This window comes from Colletotrichum destructivum, chromosome 5 (genome assembly GCF_034447905.1).
Source record: "Colletotrichum destructivum chromosome 5, complete sequence".
Classification (NCBI taxonomy): domain Eukaryota; kingdom Fungi; phylum Ascomycota; class Sordariomycetes; order Glomerellales; family Glomerellaceae; genus Colletotrichum; species Colletotrichum destructivum.
The window spans coordinates 3,320,173-3,343,608 of record NC_085900.1 but is presented as its reverse complement, the minus strand read 5'-3'; the positions used below and the strand labels follow the sequence as shown (position 1 = coordinate 3,343,608).

The following is a 23,436-nucleotide window of genomic DNA, read 5'->3' as shown; positions in this document are numbered from 1 at the left end:
AAAAAAAAAGAAAGAAACTGAAAAGACAGAGTGAGAAAGGGTGGAAGGAACATAGGAGAGACCCGCCATCTGGGGTCTCTTGCTCGTATGCCATTTGACTCCCCCTCCTCCCGCTCGCTGCTAAAGTGAAAGTGATTCCGAAGGGGAGGTGGTGGATGGGTGATGAGTGGTGGTCCTGAACAATACAGGAGAATAACACATTTCATTCCCTTGATTTCTCCCGGTTGCGCGCGAAGCAAAGCACCGGGGGGGGGCTGTAGGATTCCGCATTCCCCCCTCTTGTCCCATCTCGGCCCTATCTTTCGTGCTCTTGGCCCCCGTCTCGTTCCATGACTAGGGGGCTGACTGGGCTTAAGTTGCTGGGGCTGGTTACTATCAAACACACCCCTCCTCAGACAGCTGCCTCCCCCAAAAAATGATCGACGAGTGCTGTACATTGGTATTTTTTCTTAATCAGATTCCTAAAAGGAATGGTTGCCTGCCGGGAGACTCAGTCAGTTCCTTTCCCAGAGTGCCCAGAATGCTGCATCGTCGTCATCATCCAACTTTCGTGTTCTCGACTCATGACAGTCGATCGACTTATGGAGACGGGGGTTGCGAGAGAGAGAGGAAAGCCCTTATCCTTGTGGAGAGAGGGAACCCCGTTCATGCTGTCACCTACGTCAAGGAGGCGGGGAGCCGCACTACGTATCGTGCCAGATCTCCAAATACCCGATGACATTTCGATAACCTGATGGAATGATGTGGGATGTGGGTTCCCAGCGGAGGCCGAGAGAGTGTGCAAGAGTCAGGTCCCCTGCGGGGGACCCTCACAAAAACCCTTCAAACCCTCCAGCCCTCCCTGAAGGTTCTCTCCTCCCAGTTTGGGGAAGTAAAAATAAAATAAAACAAAAAGTCTGGAACGAGCGGCATTACGTATTTCTCTGGGGGATGATATCACATACCCACCGCCCCTGGCATATGTGTGAGTGTTGGCAAACCACTTGTCTTTCTCCGTGGGGTATCGGAGGGGTGAAAAAAAAGTTGATTGCCAACTCAACTCCATGTGATCTTCAAAGGGAACAACCGAAAGAACCCTCTTTCCTTTTCTTTTTCTCTCTGTTTCTCTCCCACTCTTTCTTTTTGGTACTACGGGGTACATCGGGTCGTTGCAGCTAGTGTAGCCCCTCCGACATATAATATTGGTCCCCATACCTCCGGAGCTGGCGGATGTGGTCTTCTTGTGTAACCGGGAGCCAAGGGGTGGGCAGTGACTACCGGATTCCCCAGTTTCACACAGATGTCGGTCTGTGATGAGTAAGGAAATGTTCCTCTTCGTTTTTCCCATCCCCGTGTTATGGCGGGGTTGAATTTGTGCGGGTTAGCTTTCTGGGGGACACCGTCTTCCATTTTCGGCCCGGTAGTTGGGTGGCGAGAATCGCTGCTGTTGGGACCAGGAACGACGGAACTTATCCAGCATTTTTTGGGGGTGTGGCTGGAGCGATGACCTAAACAGTCAGTCAGCTAGCCAGCCACTGGCTTTCTGCTTAACCCAGACCTGCTTGCTTCTAGCTCCGCACCCTTCTTATCCCTTCCTTCGGGCTTCGGGCGCCGGCTCCCGCTTGCCGCTTGGTTCCTATCCTGCCTGGCCTTCCTTTTGGGCTGAGTCGTTGAATGCCCGTCAAGATGTTGTTGGCCAGAAACTGAGTCAAGGCACATGTCACTGCCAGTGTTCTCCCTGTCTCTACTGAGGCGGCGCGCGAAACTCACCTGTCGGTCGCCTGCAACTGCGAAAAAACTCGGTGGGAGGCCGCATTTACGAGGATTCGTCACATGAAGAGCGCCAATGGTGGCTTGCTGTTCGGGTGCTGGCATGCCAGCCCGTCTTTGATGAGGCAGGCTAGAGAGTGCCCACATCACCACTGCTGACGCCGTAGAGTAGATCGACAGGTCTGGTTTCGGACGTCGTGCAACGCTGGCGTCAGGTCGCCATTCAAAGCTTCCTATTGAGCGCTCGGAGTCTGGAGAGAATGGAGAGAAGGCGTGTACCGAGAGCAGAGCGAAACGAAGTAAACAGGGCGACGTTAGCCACAGCCCCATTCTCCTGCTAGACACTGCCCATCACTTCCCGTGTCGGGTGCTAGGTTTCCAAGAAAGACCAGTGATAACCGTTGTACACCTCTCTTTCTTGCTCGTCTCTGTATGGGTTACCTCGATGCGCGCACCAGTTTCGTTTATGTCTCTCAACAGACAACTCATGGCCGCGCGTGCACCGTTTGCCTGGTTATATTTGGCCGGCTCACCGCCATAACCATTACGACGCAAAAGGTCGAAAAGGGGGCACACTGGCGCTCGCGGGAGGGTGTGGTAGATGCACACTGCTTTTTACCCCAACAGATGGGTGATGCGGTACGTATAATCCAAAAAGTGCGGGCGTCTGTGGTTTTCGGATTCGACCATCAGAGCCATGGCCCACGGACGCCAGCCCCTGGGGTACTATGGGGACCGGGGAGTCTGGGGAGGGCGGCATGGCTTTTCTGGCATGCTTGGAATGCGTTCCGATTCGAAGATGTTTGAGATGAAGAGCTTTTCGAGACAAGGCACACGGGCGAGGCCGCCTAAGAAGTTGTTGCGCATTGTCTTTTGCCATGCTGGCCGAGGCGGCCAACGCAGCCGGGGAAGTGCGGAAGCGATAGAGACGAGACGAGACATGACGCGGATACTTGGCTTGTACGAAAGATAGACGGCGCCAGGATTGATGGAATGTAACCGAAACTTTGGGAATACCTGAGCCAGAGAGGCTTGTGACAAGGCCTGCTGCTGCCAAACGCGTTGCTTTTTCTGTGCCTGTATTTCATTTGCGACCCTAAGGGTCCGTCTGGCCCAGGCCTGGCAATGTGGACACGCTGCTCAGTGAGAAAGGGGTCGACTCTTGTTCCTTTCTCGATGGGCTTATTGAAGCATGATGGCAAGATCGAGACATGGCCACAGGTATTTGGATAAAAGGGCAAAGATGCCCTTTCACTTGACTATTCCTTCCGCCTGATGCTGACCCAAGGACTGGAGACATGGTGTGCTGGCGCTAACTAACTTGCGCTTCAATCGGGGCACCTGAGCTGATCTGGTGGAGAAGAGCCCTCGCTGAATATGGTAAAAAAAAAATTGTGAGTGATTGTGTGAGTGATTGTGTGAGTGAGAGTGTGGGGGGCAGATCGGCAGCTGCTGGGGTTAATGTCTTGGACTGAGAAGGCGAAATAGGCAATGTGATCAACTGGCGCTTGGTGCAGTGGTTTGCTCCGCAAGAGGATGACTCCCTTCAACAAAGTTCATCACGGGTACCCCAGCTTGCCCAAGTCCCATGTCCGATACCATGTGCGCCGTATCTGTACTCCGGATCGACTGCTGTTGAGTCTGCTCCGGTTGCGCCCGAAACGGACAAACTGCCTTATCTTGTCCCTCGAGGCTCGAGCCACATGTGGCCGCCTCTCTTTCGGCACAAAGTCGTCCCCTCCCCATACCCTCTTGTAGTAGTGGTGAGCCCCCCACGACCGCCCCACAAAGCTTACCCCGGTATCTTAAGCGCGGTTTGACGTTGTTTTATGGAGTTGTGGGGGAAATGTGTGCTGCTTTCATGCAACCTTGTAAGGACAATCGGGATTTTGAGCCTGAGTGAGCGATAAGCCCAGTTGCTCGCTGTATCATGCTCATGCCTCAGTGACGCAACAGCCCCATCCAGTACGACACGTATTTCTCAAGATTAACGGCCGTGGGAAGGAGAAGGAAAACTGCGAATGGAAGGTCGGTCGTCATCTCCTTGTCTCTCGGACAGGCCAAGTCCTCGTTTCGTACCGTGTCCGCGGGGTAACAGGCCGGCATGCCCCGTGTCGAGTAATCCATTCCCCGAAAGCGTGTCAGCGAGCCAGGGGCCCGGTATGACGATGACATGCTGCGAGTAAATTTAGACCATCCCTGGATTGAGGCGAAGCCGAAGCCTGTCCGCTCCATTCCATCGTTTTCCCGGGCTGCAAGCCAACCATCCGCTGTCCATGTATCAATGAAGTCGTGTGAATGAATGACGCGACAGTTCCTCCTGTCATCAAATGTACCATTCCGCCCCAAAGCATAATTCGCCTGATCAAAAGCTAGCCTGCGGGCGGTATAAGAAATGTGGGGGAGAGCAATTCGGCGCGCATCTGATGTTGATAGCGGGTAAACCTAAGTCTGGTGATAAGCTCCTTGATGCTGCACTTCTACTACGATGCATGGCCTTTGACGATTCCGAGTGTTGGCATTGTCGATCGGGACATGTGCGAGCATTTCTCCGTTGGCCCAGGCCGTTGCAGATAGTGAATGCTGGCGATAGCGAAAAGAGGAAGCCGTGGAGAGGAGTTGTCTGTTTTGAACGGATAAGTGGCGGAGAATTGGACGTCCGAGGTGGGTGCCGGGGTTCGTACACATATCCGGACCTCATCCGGCGCGCGATAGGTGCTGTCAAGTCCGACAGGGGCCGGCATTCGGCTGCTTGTCCACGTAAACCGTATTTCTGGGAAGACGACAGGACGCCATGCGTTGAAAAAACGCCAACATGGCAGGAGCTGGCTGTATAGTTCGTCCCAGAAGCGTAATTTTCCGCCGCGAGGGTTGGCGTCAAAGACCTACAAACTGTCGTCATCGCCGGCCACACCCAGTTTCTGCAGGGTGGGACCTTTCCGTGACGGAGTGGCTGGATACGACTCTGCCACTGGCTGTAGGACAAGCCGCCGCTGACATTAGACAATGGCAGCCAGTCAACCCTGCGGATTCGACAGCAACGGCCTGACTGCTGGCCCTGTTGTCAGGTTGTCGCTGCCTCTTTTCCTCATGGGGCCGCACAAGTGACTGGGCTTTCTTGCAACGAAAGGCAGATGCCGTTGATTGGCGCGCCAGTCTTTTGGCCGAGGGCAACAAAGAAGCAAGCCGTGGTTCCATTTGGCGGCGATTGTATCAGGGTTTGTTCTAGTTCTGACACACAGATCGACCATTCCAGGCCACAGCGAACCCCGCGTCCTGCTCGGTGGCGGGAGCCGGGCTCATCGACCGACGCCGTCAACGAGACTCGCGCTAAGGGACATGCTGGTGGTTGGCCGTTTTCCTTGCGAGACGTGCGCAGGATGGCGGGTAAATTTGCAGCGACCGGAGAACCAGGGCAGACCTGGACTCGGTATCGGCTGGATAGGGCAAAACACCTATGCAACAGTATCGAACCATGACCAAGCGGGATAAGGCGAGAGGCGAAGGCGAAGGACCGAGAATCGGCTGCTGATGCCAATTCACGGTGGAAGAGCCGGAAGAGTTTCCGAACAATTGATGCTTCTGGTAATTCCAGAATGGACCCCTTGCAGAACGGTCCTGCCGAGCTGCACAAGCAGTTCTGTGTTTCATTCTGCTCAGGGGAAGGTTTGCTTCCCGTGTGTGCATGGTTCTGTCCGTTACAAGCGAGGGCGGGAGACTGTTGAGACCCTGAACGGGACTTCCAACACGAGGTTACAATGACAATGCACACACCTCACCTCCGTAGCCCGAATCACCAGGGGAAACGGTCGTCGAGTCGAAGGTGAGGTTCTGGGCTCGTCGCTGCAGAATGCAGACAAACGCGACACTTACCATGTCTATCCCGGGAGCGCAGGTTGTGGACGGCGGCGGGAGCCTGTTTGAGAGAACGGAAGGGAATTTCCGTCAATCAGCAGCAGCGAAAAGCGCCAGGGCAGGTGCACCATCTCTTTACGGCTCAGTCCTGCCCCTTCTGAAGGAGGTAGGCCGTAGGTACCTAAGTAGCTGGGTAGGTAGGTACCTGGGGAAGCCAGAAGGGGGGAGGGTCCAGGGAAGCTCATTATTGACTTGCAAGGGGGGGCGTGGAGGAGGCAGGACGAGGAGGATGAGCAGCGGGATCTCAGAGCCCCTGACCTTATCTGTGGAGAAACCGTCGAAAGATGTCTCCCAAGCGGGGAGGGGCCTGCGGGTCTTGGCCCGAGGTCGGGGTGAGAGAGATGGGAATGAGAATGAGAACGTAAATGTTCTACAGTACTCCGTATACTCCGACTTCCTGTCTACTTACCTAGTCAGTCGAAGACCTGTCTGGTTTGGGTTGCATTTCGAATCGATCCCCAGCTGCGACACCCTTTTGGCCTCCAACTAAAATGGCATAGCACCTTACTACAGAGTACATTCTCTTCTCATCCTGATCAGCGTCCCGCTTCAGATTCACACCCCCTCTGATCCCTCTTCGAAACGATCCCCAGATCCTAGCTGTTGACTCCCAAATCGGCCCCCTGGTCTCCATTGCACATCAGCTAGTATCCAGCCGTGGAGTCGAGGCAGGGATAAATCCAGGATGGTGCAAATGATGGTAGGGGAGGGCAAAGGGACTACCCGACGATGCACTCCATTTCTCCTTCTTCTCGGTGCTTCCTCTTGCCTAATCAAACCTACTTAGATTCTCACAGCCTTTTAAGTTCTCGGCCGTTCTCCTCGTCCAATCTGGCCAGAGGACCATAGGACCCATCGTACACTACACACGAGCAAAAGACCCTGCAACGTGCAGCCACCCTCACCGAGTGGGATGTGGTGGCCTCAGTCCATCCATCTCCTTCCCCAGGCGGAGGGCACCATCATAAATGCCCCTGGCCGTTTGCCGCCTCAATCAGGAGCTCTGCTCACCGTCAGCGTCTCGGAGTGTACCTAGCACTATCGAGAGATCGCACCATTCCGAGACCTTTGCGATAACAAACTAACGGCTACTCGGCTCGGTAACGTGCACAAACTTGCGTCGTTCTCGCTTCAACCGCATCGTCTCCTTTCACGACTTCTCACTCCCTCATCCGACGGCCTGCATTGCCGGTGTGTTTTCCCCAGACGGCCAAGCAGCTCGATTGCCCCGGTGTACACACATGGTGTGATACTCGTACTGCACTACACCCTCAACAGGAGTTCGTCCCATATGCCATGTAGCCTTCCCCAGTTTTCCCCGCGTGTTCTCTCGTAGGCGTCTTTCACCGGCCTTTTACACATTGTGTACCTGTGCGACCTCAAGAGGGACCGCCTTGGCCACATACCTTAGTCTTTCACCGGCCCTTCTGCACCACAACACCACCGAAACGTCCATTGGCAAGTCGGTCAGGAGCCGCATCTGCACTCTCCACGATCTTGGATCTCCCGGGGCCTACGTCCCGCGGCCCGTCACAAACTCGTGCGGGATGCATTCTGCGCCTCCCCCAAGGTGATGATGCCGGCTTTGCGGCATTCCGGCCCGAAGGGAATGCTGATTTACACGCCGCTTCACAGTCTTGGTGAGCGACATCATCATCATCGCCGGGTAGCACTATCCGGTCGCTAAGAAGACGTGTTTGTGCAGGAGTTGATCTTTTTCGCTATTGACGCTTGCGTTCTGGCGGCGCCGGATACAGGTTTGTTCTTTCGCGGACTGAAGGATCAGGTCAGCATATGGAGTTCTGGCTCAATCAGCATTCTGTGACGTGAAGTATCTGGAGGAATCCCGTGCAGGCAATCAGTGATATTCGGTGTCGACCACGTCCTGAACCCGTGAAATAATTTCGTGACCCAAACTGGCCTTGTCGTTAGAAGGCTGGTGACTTCTTTACTGCTCGGATAACTATAGCTGGAAACATCAATCATTTAAAGGTTGGTCTGAAATCATCAGGCCCACGCTTCTGAACACGAGAAACTGTCTTGTAGAGATGGGGAGCTTGGAAGGAAACCATGTCAAAGCCTACCAGATCAATCATATAGAGGGCTGGCCGGAGATCTCCCTATTTTTGGTCTCTTCCTGCCGCCAACCCGTCAGGGTTCGCCATGTTAAAAACTCGGGATAGGTTGGCAGAAGCCCAGAGCCAGACTATACGCATATGTCACTGGTTCACCACCTCCAGAATAAGTGTATCCTCACCGAGAATGGCGCCATTCAGCCTCCTGGATTATGAAATGATACTTTGCTTCCAGTCTTGTGAGAAGGGATGTAATGATGTGTTACCATTGAGAGCTGAACCGACTGCAGCGAAATGTCAAGCCCGTGAGCGGTTTCCTGGCCGCTGAGACACGGGAGGCATGGTGTCTATCGCGCCTCCGATCCAGACACAACTCCAGTACTACAATCCAAGGATTGCTGTAAACCACTAACCCATCGAAAATATTCCAGGAATGGGCTGGTGGTCCATGTATGACAGTGAATTCATCCAACCTGGAGCGCGGACACTGATTACACTCCGGCCAACTCGGTTTCTTGACTTGAGAGTTTCATCCCTTGTTGAACTGATAGAACTCAACCGTCAGTTATTTCCTCGAAAGCGTTTTTCCCCTTCTGGCCATTTCATAAACTTGTCCATCCATGTCAAAGATTCTGTCGACTCCTAGAATGACAATTCCCGCGATGGTGAGGCCGAAAATACACAAAGTCGGGACACGAGAAGTAGAGATTGTCCCAGTAAATTCGAATCAATGGTTTGCAGAACAAAATCCCGAAAAGGCCGCATACGATACTTCAAAGGCCGTCGGTTCCATCGTGGAGCATAGAATTCCAGTCCTGGCATCCGGTACAGCCTCTTCAAGATATTTGATAGATGAGTACTACGTTGTGATGCTGGCTAAGTCCGGGCAGACCCTTGAGCCCTCCGTGAAATAAAGAGTCGAGGCGGCCCCTCATGTAAACATACCATCTGCAAGAGGTGTCCTGTCGCCTTCTGGCCGCTTGACATAAGAGTGAGAGTGCCAAAGATGAGCGCCCGAAGATGGTCTACCATGGCTATTGAATCGAACTGCAAACCAAGCGTGCCAACTGGCCTCATGCATCTGTTTTCTGCGGTGTAAACAAATGATTGTTCAAGAAGTCGAAGGCTCAAGAGGGAGTAAACAAGGAGCGGGCACTGTAGGTCTAGCCACCCGGAGCCTCTCGCTCGAAGAGGGTATATGGTATACTGACAAAGGACCCAAAGAGCTTCTGCAGTATACTTGCTAAATAGCAAGTCAGACACACAGGGCTCCGATCCAGACAACTTTGCTGTGAGGTACCTGACGTCGCATTGGCGAAATGTCAACCCTCGACCAGATCTGAAGCGTGGCGTCAAATGCATGCCTAGAAGACTGAAGTTGGGTTAACTATCCCTACAAGACCGGTCCCATCCCTGAAGTACTCGTCTTTATACGTTGGGAAAAGTTCAGAAACGAAGACTGGCGACACAACGAGGCATCACCCACCCATGGCTGTTACCAATGAATCAATATAATACACGGCTTTCATCCCCTGGTGTGGATGTTGCTATCTTACAACACTGGGGAAATGCCCATGGGCCTTCATCCCGTCTGATAATCCTAATCCATCTTACAATCAGCCCCAGTTGATCCCGAGGAACCTGACCCCTTTCTTTCCGATGCCTGTCGCAGTATCCGCATTCTCCAGGTAGTATCTCTGGTGGCCCCGTACATCGAGGTAAAGATATTTGTACTCGAATTCGCCGGAGCTTGGCGTTTTGACCATATGCAGGTATACCACACCCTTGTTGAGGGGTCCTTCGACCTAGAAGACTCTTAGCGCAAGGTGGAGCTGGAGGGCGCTCGATAACATACGTGAAAGTGCACCAGCAGGTGCTCGTGACCTCTTGAATCAGTGTTGATAGTCGAGCTGCTCCAGTTAGCCCATTGTAACTATTCCAGTTCGCGACTAGGACGTACGCAATCGGGCGAGCGCGCCGCCACTTGTTGTTTGTCTCCTCTCCATGCGCTGAAATCTTTTTGGGGTCTCCCAGCATCTCTATGCACTTCTGATCACTCTTGATCCTGTCGACGACGCGGTTAAAATGTGCGGTCTTGCTGTCCGGAGATATCACGTCCGACCAAAGAACGTATACCACTCCGCCCTGTTCCATCGCATCAAGTGTCAGCCAAGAGTCGCCGCGGGGTAACAAACAGGTCGTGCCATATGACTTGCCGTCACTGCCAGACCAGCCAGAATCAACCCGAAGTTGAAGCTCTGCTGTGTTGCCCTAGCCGCCTTTTCTCCCGTCGAAAGTTGTGACCAAGGAATTGATCCATTATCATTGAAGGGCGTAATCGTTTTCCTTTTCGGCCCAGGCGCGGAGGTCGCTCCTAGACCTGTCTGTGTCGCATAGCTTCTCTGGAGTAGCAAGGGGTGTAGTCGAGGCCCGAGACCCAATTTCGTAGGCGCGCTAATCTTAATCGCACGTGTATTCATCTTTATCATGGCGGTTTGGCGTCGGCCATCGTACAACCGCAGTGGCAGGAAGAGGGGGGGTTTATTCGAAGAGCTCGGCAGTCGAAAGCTGGAGCTCCCATGCGGTACTACGAGCTTGGCTGGGCCGGGCGAGCTCTGCAAAAGCCTCTTGACCGCCCTTGGCAGAATTTAGCCTGCCAGTCCACTGTGGGGAAAAGACAACTAGCCGGATTGGGATTAGCTTTCTGATTACATGCCACTTCACCGAAGGGCGGCAACTGCCTCCTGAACTTTTGGACACGAAATTCAATTAACTCCGCTCCCTGCTACGCTCTTGCGCATCCCCCCATATACCCGCAGTCTGCATTCATCAGACCTACAACATCGCAGCAGGTTGCGCTTTCAACTTCCGGACAACCAAAACGCTACTGAGCTGTTGCACACACCACCACCATGGCTGCCCTTGCTTCCAAGCAGCAGTCGCTGAAGATCTTTGAGAAACTGAAGACTAAGCCTGCAAACAAGGTATGCCCAACATCCCTACGTGCCCTCCCCCTTTCGTGACTTTGGCTGCTGTTCACTGCTAACAACATTGCGCATGACAGATCTGCTTCGACTGCGGCGCCAAGTATCCAACCTGGACGTCAGTCCCCTTTGGCATCTACCTCTGCCTTGACTGCTCATCCAACCACCGAAACCTTGGTGTCCACATCTCCTTCGTCCGATCCACCAACCTCGACCGTATGTATCCGACTGCGATGCTCCTACCTCTCTCCCTTGACTGACCACTGTGATAGAATGGCAATGGGATCAGCTGCGCTTGATGAAGGTCGGCGGCAATGAGTCGGCCACCAAGTTCTTCCAGCAAAACGGAGGAACCGCCGCTCTCAACAGCAAGGACCCCAAGACCAAGTACCAATCCAATGCTGCGACCAAGTACAAGGACGAGTTGAAGCGCCGCGCGGCAAGGGACGCCCAAGAGTATGTGTGATCAATAACTCGTCTAGATGACAAACCAGCTGATAGGCTAGATACCCTGGCGAGGTTGTCATCAACGACGCTCCCGATGCCGACACCTCGACCCCCGCTGGCGAGCCCGACGATGATTTTTTCTCATCCTGGGACAAGCCGTCCATCAAGAAGCCCACCCCTCCCATTTCTCGTACAGCAACCCCTCCTACTGTCGGCCGAACCCCTTCCCCCTTCCTCAATACCAACAATGGCGCCGGCAAGGACGTTGCTCGATCTTCCTCGCCTCTGGCCAAGACCGAAGCCGACAACAAGCCTGCTGCCAGCCGCATAACCACCTCTGCCGCCCTTCGCAAGACGACCGCCACTGGCGCTCCCCGCAAGGCCAACATCCTCGGTGCCAAGAAGGCACCCAAGCTTGGCGTTAAGAAGGTCACTAGTGACATTATCGACTTCGACGAGGCCGAGAAAAAGGCCAAGGAGGAGGCCGAACGCATCGCAAAGCTGGGCTATGACCCTGAGGCTGAGGAGGAGAAGAAGGCTGCTACCAAGGCGGACTCCGTCGTAGCTCCTACCCCTGCCAGCCCCCAGGGCGGCTACGGATCCTCCAGCCACACCCGCCAGAAGTCCAACGCAGAGGTGGAGCGCCTGGGCATGGGTGTTGCCAGACTGGGCTTTGGTCAGGTTGGTGGACCCAAGGGCGCGGCAGCACCCAAGAAGGCCGGCACCGGGGGCTTCGGCTCCGTTGGACCCATCAAGGCCAAGACTGAGGGTAAGGAGCTCGACTTCGTCATGATCCTAGAACACGACTAACAGACATGGCAGATGACAGTGAGAACTACGCTCGTAGCAAGTTTGGCACCCAGAAGGGTATCTCCTCTGATGAGTTCTTCGGCAAGGGTTCGTTCGATCCCAACGCTCAGGCCGAGGCAAAGGGACGTTTGCAAGGCTTCGAGGGTGCCACCTCAATCTCGTCCAATGCATACTTCGGTCGCCCCGAGGACGAGCCCACGGAAGAATACGGCGACCTCGAGGGCGCCGCCAAGGACTTCATCCGCAGATTCGGAATCACGGCTGGCGACGACCTCGAGAACCTCACTCAGCTGGCAGGCGAGGCCAGCCAGAAGCTGCAGGGCGCTATCCGCGCTTACCTTGGAAGCTGAGCGGGGTGAATGTGACAAGAAAGTTAGAAATACAGGGTCGGTGTGGCTCCTTTTCCTTGCCGACAACGATCCGAGAGAGGCGTCCCATACTCCGTCACATTGGAGGACGGATAACAGTTCTGGGGGCCCTGTCATAAAGGGTAGAAGAGGAACGAACGGGAACATTGAAAAACGCTAGGCGGGTGCGAGTAGAGATACCTTGTGCGTTGTGCCATGGACTATTAGTGAAATCTCGGGTTGGGTAGGGAAGGGGGATAAGATGCGTGAAGGGGTGGTTTGATTTGGACGCTTCCAGCATATGAGCCGTACAGACAGAGCCGGCGACGGGGAGTGACGAAACTGAACTGCTTGTTGTTTTCAGTAATACATAAGTACGAATGGATAGATTTGATATTATGGTGAGCACACTCTGAACATCTTTCTTGGGTTGTAGTTGCTCCTAAAAGGTGGGGTTATCCGCCATCTGTCCCATTGCCCGTCTAGCGGCCTTTCACTGGTGGCACGGCAGAAAGCATGTGAAGGATCCACTCCACAGCCCCTTCGAGGGTCCACTGCATTTCCCACGTTGCATGAAACTCAAGAAAGACATGGGCGCAAGAGAATGCGACGATAACTCGCAGGCCGAGGCAGCCGGTGTTAGCACTGCCGTCCGATTCACGGGTGGAAATTCAATTGGAGCACGGACATGAGGGTTGGGTGACACATCCATAGAAGAAAACAAAGAAGAACAAAAAAGAGTAAATCATTCATGGTATGCTAGCAAACGTTCGTCCTTAGATCGTGCGAGATATATACAAAACATGTGCCTTAAAACTCCAGGCCCCAGGGAGACGCCAGAGTGGGGATGCACCCTGACGCCGTCCAACGATGCGACCAAACCGTGATAGAAAAAACATTAGGCTTTTACAGGTTTACAGCTTGGCAATCATCTTGTTGCCCTTCTGCAACCATGCAACGGCGTCGTTAACGAACTCGTCGACGACGGCCTTGGCAGGCTTCTTCTCGTTACAGACGGCGGCAGCCTTGCCCATGAGGAAAGGACGGAACTGGTCGAGCGCGTCATCGATGTCAACCTCGGAGGCGTTGTCGTCACTGCCGCCGCTGCTGCCGCCCTCGCTGTCGCCAGAGTTCATGAGCTTGTCAAGGTCAGCCTCATAGGGAATGACACCCTTGGCAGTGAGCTCCTTGATCTCCTGCTGGCGCTCCGTCTCCCAGTTTTCGATGTAGGGGTTCTTGCGAACGCGCAGAGGACGGCCGGTAAAGATTAGGGTCTTGATGTTGTCATCATGGCCAGCAGTGCGGACAGCCTCCTTGTGCGCCTCGGGGGCGCCAGCCTCGTCGGTGAGAATGAAGCGGGTACCGACCCAGACGGCACCAGCGCCCATCATGAGAGAAGCGGCCAGGAGCTGGCCGTTGTGAATACCACCAGCGGCGATCACCTGAACGGGACCCTTCAGGAGAGGACTCTGGTGGTTCTTGCAAAGGTCGACAACGGCGGGGATGAGGACGGTGGTGGGGACGTCACCGGTGTGACCACCACCCTCACCACCCTGGGCGCAAATGATGTCAACACCGAGGTCGAGGCACTTCTGAACGTGCTTGGGGTGGCCAATCATGTTCATGTAGACGATGCCGGCAGAGTGCAATCTGTCGACGACGTGCTTGGGGGGAACACCGACGGCAGAGACAAACAACTTGGCGCCTGACTCGATGATGATGTCGACGAGCTCGTTAAGCTTGCCCTTGGTGTAGTCATAGCTGGGAAGGCAGGTGGTTAGTCTCACAGGATAGTCGAGAAATGCGACAGATGCTCTGGCTGGGGTGCCCAGGAAGGAGAAAGCTTACTTTGTCTTGCGAGCGCTGCCGCCGACCTGAGGAAGAAGCAGATCGACACCGAAGGGGGCGTTCTTGTCGTCGAGGTACTCCTTCAGCTCGGCAATCTGCTCCTTCAGCATGTCCGGTGTGTAGCCAACACCGCCAATGACACCAAGACCGCCAGCGTTGGTAACGGCAGCGGCAAGCTTAGGGCCAGCGGCGACGTTCATGCCGGCGAGGAGGATCGGATGCTTGATCTTGAAAAGATCGGTGATGGGAGTACGGATCTGCTCTGTTATCGCGGAAAGGCGTCAGCTGGCGGCATCTTCTAACGATCTGTGGTCGCGAATCGCATGTGACAGCAGAGTCCGGGGCGCGACTTGACTTACGAGGGGATGCCATTGTGATTGGTTTGCTGGATGTGTTGACGCTTAAAGGGCTGGGTATTGAATCGCGAAGCTGTACAGACAACGAAATCCGGGTATGGGTACGGAAACAGGTGGACGAAGGAGGAAGAACAGAAGAAGGGGCCGGCGATGAGACGAGATCTGGCAAGTGGCGGTTTAAAGGGCTCTGGTGGTCGTAGCGCTCGGCATCAAAGGAAGCATGGTTTCTGGGGAAGAAGGGGCGGAGTAGCGTTGCCATGCGCCCCTGCTGTACCGAGGTTCGCCTGTGACCTCAGCAGCTAAGCCTACTCAAGTAAGGCGGGCAAGTTCAGCGGGGTGGATCTGGGGAAGAAAGATACCGAGGGCCAGTTCCAAGTCGGAAGCGGGGCATCTTCACAAGGCGGCGACAGAGAAAGCATAACTTGTGCTGTACACTGCACAAACCGGTGGTGCGTTTTTGCCGGTGATTCATCAAGTGCTGTCGGATTCGGACCGGTGACCTCGGTCCTGGGGTGGGGGGACATCTCGACCCGGAGAAGTTGCAATGCAGCGAGAGAGGTTTCTTGTCGTCTCAACCATTCATTTTCGGGACACGGTCACTTTCCCCCTTTTTTCGTCTTTCCCCCTCTTCCACCAACAACTCACCTCGAGGGACACTCAGAAGACAGCGTGTCATTGCTGCAGCAAGTGTGCCACGGGCGCCGAGTCAACAGCCCGTGGCAACCTGTTCCAGAACGTTTGGAAATGAGCTCGTAAAGTTTGCTCGAATCGTGTCATGGCCCAACCAGATAACTTTCTATCCCAATCGCGGCAATCGCGACATCTACACACAGCCCACAGCGACACAGGGTGCGCTTATACTGGTACAGTTGTTGGATCTACAGACTTTATACGCCTTTCCAAATCCGCCACTCGCCGTTCGCCATCACACGTTCCTGTTCTTCCCTCCGTCAAGCTCACATTACCTAAGCAGCACTACGCTGGACAGCAAGGGGGACCACCGCGACAACGCCCTATTCTCATTGGCTGCAAGAAAATATTCTCTCTCCCTCGGTGACCCTCAACCACAAACTCATATTGGGTGTGCGCGCGTGTGTGTGTGTGTGTGGGTGCGCGCCGCCGCCGTCGACCTTTATCATGATGAAACCCCCAGTCCCTCTCCGCCACTCTCCCTTCCTCTTCTCACGAGCGTGTGCCCTAGCACGGAGCAACAATGCGCACCGCCACGCCTTAACGTCGCCGCGACTTGTCCGGTTCCAGGTCACGACAACACCATCGGCATCCTGCATGACCACCTGCAGCTCCAGCACAGCCCGCACTGCCTCACGAGTCACTTGTTCGGGCTCCTCCACTCTCCCTGTTACCCGCTCCCCTTCTCGCCCAACCACCACAGCCCGCCGCATCCCATCGCCGATCATGACCGCCGGCGCCGCCCAAACCCGGTCAGCGTGCGGGTGCGCGTGCAGCGGCGGCGGCGGCGGCGGTGGTGGTGGATGTGGCGGCTCCCGTGATACCGCCGGCGCCGACCCCCGCCCCAAGGGTCCGAGGACCGCATACATCGCCCTCGGCAGCAACCTCGGCGACCGTGTTGCCTGGATCGAGCGGGCCTGCGCCGAGATGGACTGTCGTAACATCAAAGTGAAACGCACCAGCAGCCTCTGGGAGACGGAGCCCATGTACGTTCTAAAGCAGGATAGATTCGTCAATGGAGTTTGCGAGGTTAGTGATCGATCCCTATGCTTCACCAGTGACTCATGCTGCCTTTCATGTACACCTATCCGTGTTCTTCTTATTCTATTTTTCTTTCTTTTTTCGTCCCTTCGCCTTTCCTTTGGAGAGAGCATGCGAGTTCATCCGATCGTTTGGTTTTTTTTTCTTCTTTGTCTTGTTGGCGCTGATGGGACGATGTAGGTTGAGACTGAACTCGAACCTCTGGCTCTTCTCGACGAGCTGCAGGATATCGAGCGTACAATGGGTCGCCAGAAGGTCATCAACAAGGGCCCGCGCAACATTGATCTTGACATCCTTCTGTATGGCGACGAGAAGGTTGAGCACCCTCGCCTTACCGTCCCTCACATCGGCATTCCCGAGAGGGAGTTCGTCCTGCGACCCCTGGCCGAGTACGTCTTCCCTGCTTTTTTCCTCTTGACCGTCACCCGCTCACGCCCACCAGACTCATCCCCGAGAAGCCTCTCTACGCCTCTAACCCCTGGAAACTCACCTTGGACTACCTCAACGAGCTCCCCCCGTCAGCGGCGCCCCTTTCACCGCTGACCCCCATTTCCGCCTCTCGGCCCCCGCTCGCCTCCCTCTCCTCCAGCCGCCAAACCAGCGTCATGGCCATCGTGAACGCCACTCCGGACTCCTTCTCTGACGGCGGCGTCCACAACTCCAAAAACCTCGTATCAACCCTTAAATCCTTCGCCGCTGCCGGTGTCACCATCATCGACGTCGGCGGCTGTTCCACCGCCCCCGGCCGCCCCGAGGTCCCCGTCGACGAGGAGCTGGCCCGCGTCCTTCCGGTCATCAAGCTCATCCGCGGCCTGCCTGAACTCGCCCAGGTCGCCGTCAGCGTCGACACATACCGCGCATCCGTCGCCGAGGCTGCCGTCGCTGCAGGCGCCGATATCATCAACGACGTCTCGGCTGGCCAGCTCGACCCCGACATGTTCCGCGCCATGGCTCGCAGCAACCGCACCGTCTGTCTCATGCACATGCGCGGCACGCCCGCCACCATGAACTCACTGACGGACTACCCGGATGGCCTAATTCCTACCGTTGCGCGCGAGCTGCTCGACCGCGTCGCCGAGGCCGAGGAGGCCGGCGTGCGCCGCTGGCGCATCATTCTCGACCCGGGCCTAGGCTTCGCCAAGACGGGAGCTCAGAACCTGGAGATCCTGCGCCACATGGATGAGCTGCGCTCATGGCCTGGTCTGGAGGGTTTCCCCTGGCTGGTTGGTTCCAGCAGAAAGAGCTTCGTGGGCAAGATCACGGGCGTTTCGAAGCCCCAGGAGCGTATATGGGGCACGGCGGCCACAGTGGTCTCGGCCGTGCAGGGCGGCGCGGACATTGTGAGGGTTCACGACGCCGTTGAGATGTGTCAGATTGTCAAAATGGCGGATGCTATCTACAGGCACTAAGTGGTCGTGGGAAGGTATGAAAGGTTTAAGAGACTGAACAATACTTGCACAGACATTAGCGTTTGGCATCCAGGATGGTTAAATTATCCGATCGTACGAAAGATGGACGGTGACTGAAATGGTTCAACAGGGTATTCAATGCTAGAGAGCCCCTGGGACTATGCAGCTATGCATACAATGAGCATAAAGAGTTTCGGAAGTAAGAGTGTCGTATGGAGAGATTTGATCTTCCCAAGGCCGATGGTTGCATTTCCACCACAATTTTACACCGACCTATCAAAAGAAGCTTTGGGGACAGACAGGTCGAGTATCCCCCCGCGGCGCGAACGCTGGCAGCAACCAACGGCCATCATCCTCAAACCGATCACGTATACCCTCCTCCCTTGCGGGCACAACTCCCCTTGGCCCCCCGCGGCGGCGATGCTCTTCCCCCTTTGATCGACTCGATCGCCAGCTTGTTGAGCCGTCATTCCACTGTCCCGTCATCCCTTAACGGCGGGACCAGAATCCGCACCATAGCGGGGTCGGGACCTGGGCCTCCTCCTAGTAACTTCTGCAAGAGAAGTTTATGACGGCGGTCTGCCTGGGCGCACGTGGCGAGAAGTAGCAAGAGTGCGGCCGTCGCGATGTGACGATACTGCATGATGCGTACGCGGGCCGGTCTCCGTGTGGCCAAGATTGATATTTGAAACTGGTGCGTTTGAAGCGGCGAGTTGGTTTTTGATCGATGGACTCGGGTTTGGAGGGATTTTTGGCTGAGGTCTTGCTGGAAAGTGGATGGAGCTGGGCCAAGGCTTAGGTGGAACTGAAAAGGGGTGATGAGCGAAATGGATGCAATGGATGCTCTCTAGGTAATTATAGATGAGGGTCTGCACGACCTTGTCTTTGCAAGATAGCCAGAAAGGTGAACATGACTTTCATCTGCAGTGGCGTTGCTCCACCGGTTTTGAGAGCGCAGCCTGTGTCGATCCTATCTCACAAGCTCCATCGCACCGTTGCTGTTACCTCTTCTCCTCTTGACCTTGTTGACCACGTCTGTTGACTAGTCGTCACTCTATTTTCATACCAAGACCTTATCGGAACACGGGAACAAAATATTGGTGGGTAGGAGGGGGTTTACGGGCACAGAGGTTCTAAAAGGTTTCTAGATGCCACGGTCTTTGAGTGTGGGAAACAGCGATGGTAATTCAACATCCGTGGATCAATGCAGTTAAATATGATCGTGAGCGAGAAAGTGCCTCCTCATCTTACTCTGCTGATTTGCTTCCTTGGCAAATGCGTGGACATGCCCTTGTGATTTCGAATATCCAAGTTGCACGAGGCGGCAAGGCTGATGGGTATTCTCTCATATTTGAAGCTATCACTATCAATGACATAAGTCTATGGAGAATGTGTAACAAAAACCAGCAGTAGCCTGTTATTGCTCTTGATTCGGAAACCGAAAAGCTTCTGACGAGGATGACGACGTTCCTGGGCAGTTCGACAACGGAGAAATGTGCTTTCAAAGATAGTCCTGCTACACATAGAACGCCCTTTTGGCGTCCGGTTCAGTTCAGCCATTCGTATCAAATTGGATATAAAATGGTAAACTCCAGAAACCATCAGACTTTCAAGCCCATCACGAAACAGCGACGATGACGACGACGAAAACATGCCGTGCCCATCATCCCTTAGCTCACGCCTAGACCCCCTCACTCGTCCTTCCCCGTCTCCACCTTCTTCCTGCGTTCCCTCTCGATGATCTCCTCAAGCTTTTTCGCGAGCTTAGCTCGGCCATGCTCGATGATGACGTTCGGCATGGTGTTGATGATGGCCGGGCCCAGGGGTCCGGCCTGCACGACCTGCGGTAGGGCGACGAGGAGGGTGGTGGCGAGGAGCACGACGATTGCGAGGAGACGCATCGCTTCTGTCTTCTGTGATCTTCTTCTTTTTTGCCCCTTTTACTGTCCTGAGGTAGGTTAATTATGTGGTATTCTGGCGATTAGTCACTTGAACGAAGGATGAGATTTTGGGAAGCTTTTGGCAGCAAGAGACTGAATTGTACGAATGTGTTGCGACGAAATGCGATATCAGATGTCATGCAACAGCTTTACTTATACCAGTAGAATGATGAGAATGCATTTGATTTAAGTCGGGGATTACATGGACTGCGATTGTCTTCAACTTCTACTGATGGCAGATCTTACCCTAACACGGCCAGTCTGCAATATTGAAGCAATGCGATGAAGCTCAAGTTCGTAATGGAACACGCATCGGGACGTCAAAGCCGGGTTTCCTGAACTCAAAGTCCATATGTTGAGGTACAATGTCCCCCAAATCTTAGGTCCATCAGGGTGGAACGCCAGGTTGCATCTCGACGTTTGTATTCACTATATCAACCGTGTCTGGCCTCATTGACCTACCCATTTATGTTCAGACAGCGGGTCAAGAAGCTCGATAAAGTGGAGTCTTTGTCGGCAGGTCCAGATGGTTCCAGACTTGTGACCTTGGATGAAGGTTTCTGCCATGCTTCGACGCCTTGGTGAATCAATGGTTATCGAGACTGGCTGAGATCGATTGGCTCCAAAAGCTCAAGTTAGCACGAAATACTAGATATATTTCAAACTGAAACTAGTGATAGACTCCAGAAACCTAGAACACCTCGGAAACGGCGAACATGGGCCCCTGTCATTCTTCTATGTGACAGGAAATTTTCACCCCCCAAGGGAGTGATCACTGTTCTCGACAGTCCTAGCAATGCCTGCTCGCAATGGACGAGATGTGCATCTTGTCTCTAGCAAGGACGTACGGCTAAAGCTAGATAGACCGGCACATCAACTTCTCACAATAGGCTTTCCCCCCTCTGTTCATAGCACGTGCCCTGTTCCAAGGCAGCATTGATGGTCAGCAGTACCAACAGGCCAGAAAGGTCTCAAGCCTTAACTTTATCGGAAGATCAGCTCCTCGTCCCAGCGGGATGCTACATGGGGCTAACTCTCGTCGTCATCACTCCCTGCCACAGAAACGTTACATTCCTGAGCGACCGGCCACCATGGACTGGAGTCCGCCCTGTCGGGTCAATCCACAAATTTGATCGACAAAATAGCGGAAAGGGGCGCATGAGGGGTTACTGGCTCAGCAAGACGCGAAAAGAAACATGCGGAATGATTCGTGACGCACACCGAAAATGCCCGCTATTGTGTGTCGCTGAGACTATGAAGATGTCATCGACCCAACAACCTTTCTCGACGGCCGGCCCACGCGTGGCAATACCCTACCCCCGACCCTTTCGGCAACCCTGGGAGGTAACCGCAGGTCTAGACGGTCAATAATGAGGCTAGCGCTAGGAAACGACACGGCACGCAGCAGGCGGCGGCCGGTGAGGGATCGTTGGATGCGAGATGAGATAAGATGATGGTCCCAGACGCAGCCGAGAGCAGCCTCCAGGAGCCAGTCTGCCATGGAGAAGCACCATCATCCCTCTCCGAAACTCTCATAGAAGCACTAGGCAAGGATTCAACCCCTACGTTAATAAAAACCAGTAAGCGGATGCCCGAAACCCAAGTCCCTACTCATCCTGCGGGCTTCTTTGAAGCGTGGAGAGCGGGAGTCGCACCCGGGTGAGCCAAAGAGTGACACACGGCTATTCCGGCCAGCCATTCCCAACGACGAGAAAAGAAAAAACGTGATAAAAAGCACGGGGGTAGCCTGATCATCTTTTAGTGCTGTGTGGCGAGGGCGAAGAGGCTGGACGGGGCGTCTCGACGAGGGTCTCACCGACTAGAGGACGCAGGGCAGGGGGCCAGTCTTGGAAGCGAACGAGGGGATCAGCTGAAGAAGAAGGAAGGAAGGAAGGAAGGACTCATGCCATGTAGCACTGCATTGTCGAGTGACGGGACGTTGGTAAGCCACTGGCTACTGGAGGGAGGAGGAGGGCGGCGATTAGCACACGGTGGGACGATCAGTCAGCTCAGCGTCGCATTTGTTCTGCCTGAAGCAAATCGTCATGTGCCGAGAGGTAAGGCTGATTGAACGGAGTTTGCGTTACTCCAGCAAGGCTCTTTAGTCCGGGGGCGATGCTGACGACCGCACAATCTGCTGGGGATTTCCAGGAATGCCTTCAGTCTGTGATGGGGTAGTGCCGGAAGGGAGTTCCGCTCGGTGAAGGTTCAAAAGAAAGCTAGGAACGTGTAGTCCGAGTGAGATGTTGTAAAAAGGACCTTTAGGTCCGAGGGAGAATTCTGCCCAGGGCAGATGCAATGCTGTGCGATGACCGGGGGGTAATGGCCATTCGGCGTGCTGGTCCCCACACCCGCCGGCTCTCCTTCCCGGCGCCGCGTGGATTTGGCCAGTCTCGGTGAGAAAGTTCGCAGCCAATCCAGTATCAGTCTTCCCCACCCACCGCCCACACATATTATTCCTTTGCACATTGCCGGCGCCTCTTGATCCAGCGTGCCCCCATTCACCGTCTCCGTCTCCGTATCCGTCTCCGTCTCAGTCTCCGTCATCCGCAGCTTTTGCTCGTCCGATAGCTACATCTGGAATCGCCTGTCAATTCTCGCTCTTTGCCACCGCGGCCTACCAATCTGTGGGACCACAAGCGCGCGGCAGAACTTGGCCTTCCGCGTTTCCTGATCTATTATGACAGGATCTGACGAGGTATGTGGGCCGTGGTGCTGTCCAGTTTTTGCGGTTTCTTTCACTACATACGAGAAATAAGAAATAAACTATCTTGGTTAGACAGATGGCCCATGGTACCTCTGTAAGCCACAGTCAAGGCCTGGGCCTGGCTAGGCACGTCATATCCTCACCGGTCCCTTTTCTTATTCCTGTCTGGCCACGTCTCTATTTTCCTCACCCCTTCCTCCCCCTCACATCACCATAAGAGAAGCTGGAGGGGGAAACCCACCTTCCGCTATTCCGTTAGGCTTAAGCCTAAGACAGCAAAACAAAACAAAAGTCTGAGCCATCTCTTTCTCCTCTCAACGGAGTGTCACTCAAAAACCTTAATTGGACATCAGTCGAAATGTGGAGCCAGTCTAATTCAACCTACATGGCCGACCCCATAGTAAAGAATAAGGATGTACTTACAGGACGGGCAGTAAGAAGAAGACACAAGGGATTCGTCCTCATGGTGGGGTGGCGGAGATCGAAGGAAAAACAATGGGGAGCTGAAAGCCAAGACATGTGCATCCTCATCACTATTCCTTTAATTCGGACTGAACAAGGTGGTAGAGACTCACGAGCTTTACGACCGTCTATCTGCCTGGTGGGCACGTTGTACCTTTTTCGATCTTTGCCTGCGGCAAGTTCCCTTCCAGGGGAGGGGAGTGGAGGGGGGAGGAGGGTCTCATTATCTCATCTCAGACACACCCGCAAGATTGTATCAGGCAGCCTGCAGCCTGCAGCCGCAGAACGCGCACAATGATAACAACAACATTGACATCAACAACACGAAAACGGGCTCGTTTGAGAGTGGCAATCAACAACACGGCCCCAAGGCCGTCGTTCTGAAATCGAGGCTGTCCCGGTCGACCAGATAACCGGGAAACATCACGCAATTCTTGGCGAATCGAGGGCCAATCCTCCACCATCCGACCAACTACCTACCTAGAAAAAGCCGGACCACCACAGGACGCTTGGTCACATGGTACACACCGCCGCCAGGACCAGCGATGCAGTGCGACCCCAGCAGCCTAGCTCCTGATGACCTATCCGAGAAGCAGCCGCCTTTCGCCCCTCCTTCTCTCATTTCTTGTCTCCCTCTCCTAGGTACCTACCTGTTC

General features: G+C 54.5%; 4 protein-coding genes across 4 annotated transcripts; 2 read left to right on the top strand and 2 right to left on the bottom strand.

The window, feature by feature from the left end:
- Window positions 1–9,236: 9,236 nt before the first annotated feature.
- Window positions 9,237–10,307, bottom strand: CDEST_08549 (Putative mitochondrial import inner membrane translocase subunit Tim21, tim21 IMS domain superfamily). The gene is made up of 4 exons (XM_062924708.1): window positions 9,956–10,307; window positions 9,700–9,884; window positions 9,595–9,649; window positions 9,237–9,544 (listed from the first exon to the last, which is right to left on the bottom strand). Exons 1-4 carry the CDS (start codon window positions 10,226–10,228, stop codon window positions 9,356–9,358), a joined length of 702 nt encoding a protein of 233 aa, XP_062780759.1. The 5' UTR covers window positions 10,229–10,307; the 3' UTR covers window positions 9,237–9,355.
- Window positions 10,308–10,498: 191 nt separating this feature from the next.
- CDEST_08548 (Putative Arf GTPase activating protein) lies at window positions 10,499–12,581 on the top strand. Its single transcript, XM_062924707.1, has 5 exons — window positions 10,499–10,723; window positions 10,804–10,939; window positions 10,996–11,183; window positions 11,225–11,939; window positions 11,993–12,581. The coding sequence occupies exons 1-5, from the start codon at window positions 10,652–10,654 to the stop codon at window positions 12,328–12,330; spliced, it is 1,449 nt and encodes a 482-aa protein (XP_062780758.1). The 5' UTR covers window positions 10,499–10,651; the 3' UTR covers window positions 12,331–12,581.
- A 472-nt stretch (window positions 12,582–13,053) lies between these two features.
- On the bottom strand, window positions 13,054–14,801 carry CDEST_08547 (Putative nitronate monooxygenase, aldolase-type TIM barrel). The gene is made up of 3 exons (XM_062924706.1): window positions 14,535–14,801; window positions 14,176–14,437; window positions 13,054–14,088 (listed from the first exon to the last, which is right to left on the bottom strand). The coding sequence occupies exons 1-3, from the start codon at window positions 14,788–14,790 to the stop codon at window positions 13,242–13,244; spliced, it is 1,365 nt and encodes a 454-aa protein (XP_062780757.1). The 5' UTR covers window positions 14,791–14,801; the 3' UTR covers window positions 13,054–13,241.
- A 269-nt stretch (window positions 14,802–15,070) lies between these two features.
- CDEST_08546 (Putative Pterin-binding domain, 7,8-Dihydro-6-hydroxymethylpterin-pyrophosphokinase, HPPK) lies at window positions 15,071–18,585 on the top strand. Its single transcript, XM_062924705.1, has 3 exons — window positions 15,071–16,250; window positions 16,443–16,651; window positions 16,705–18,585. Exons 1-3 carry the CDS (start codon window positions 15,669–15,671, stop codon window positions 17,669–17,671), a joined length of 1,758 nt encoding a protein of 585 aa, XP_062780756.1. The 5' UTR covers window positions 15,071–15,668; the 3' UTR covers window positions 17,672–18,585.
- The last annotated feature ends 4,851 nt before the right edge of the window (window positions 18,586–23,436 follow it).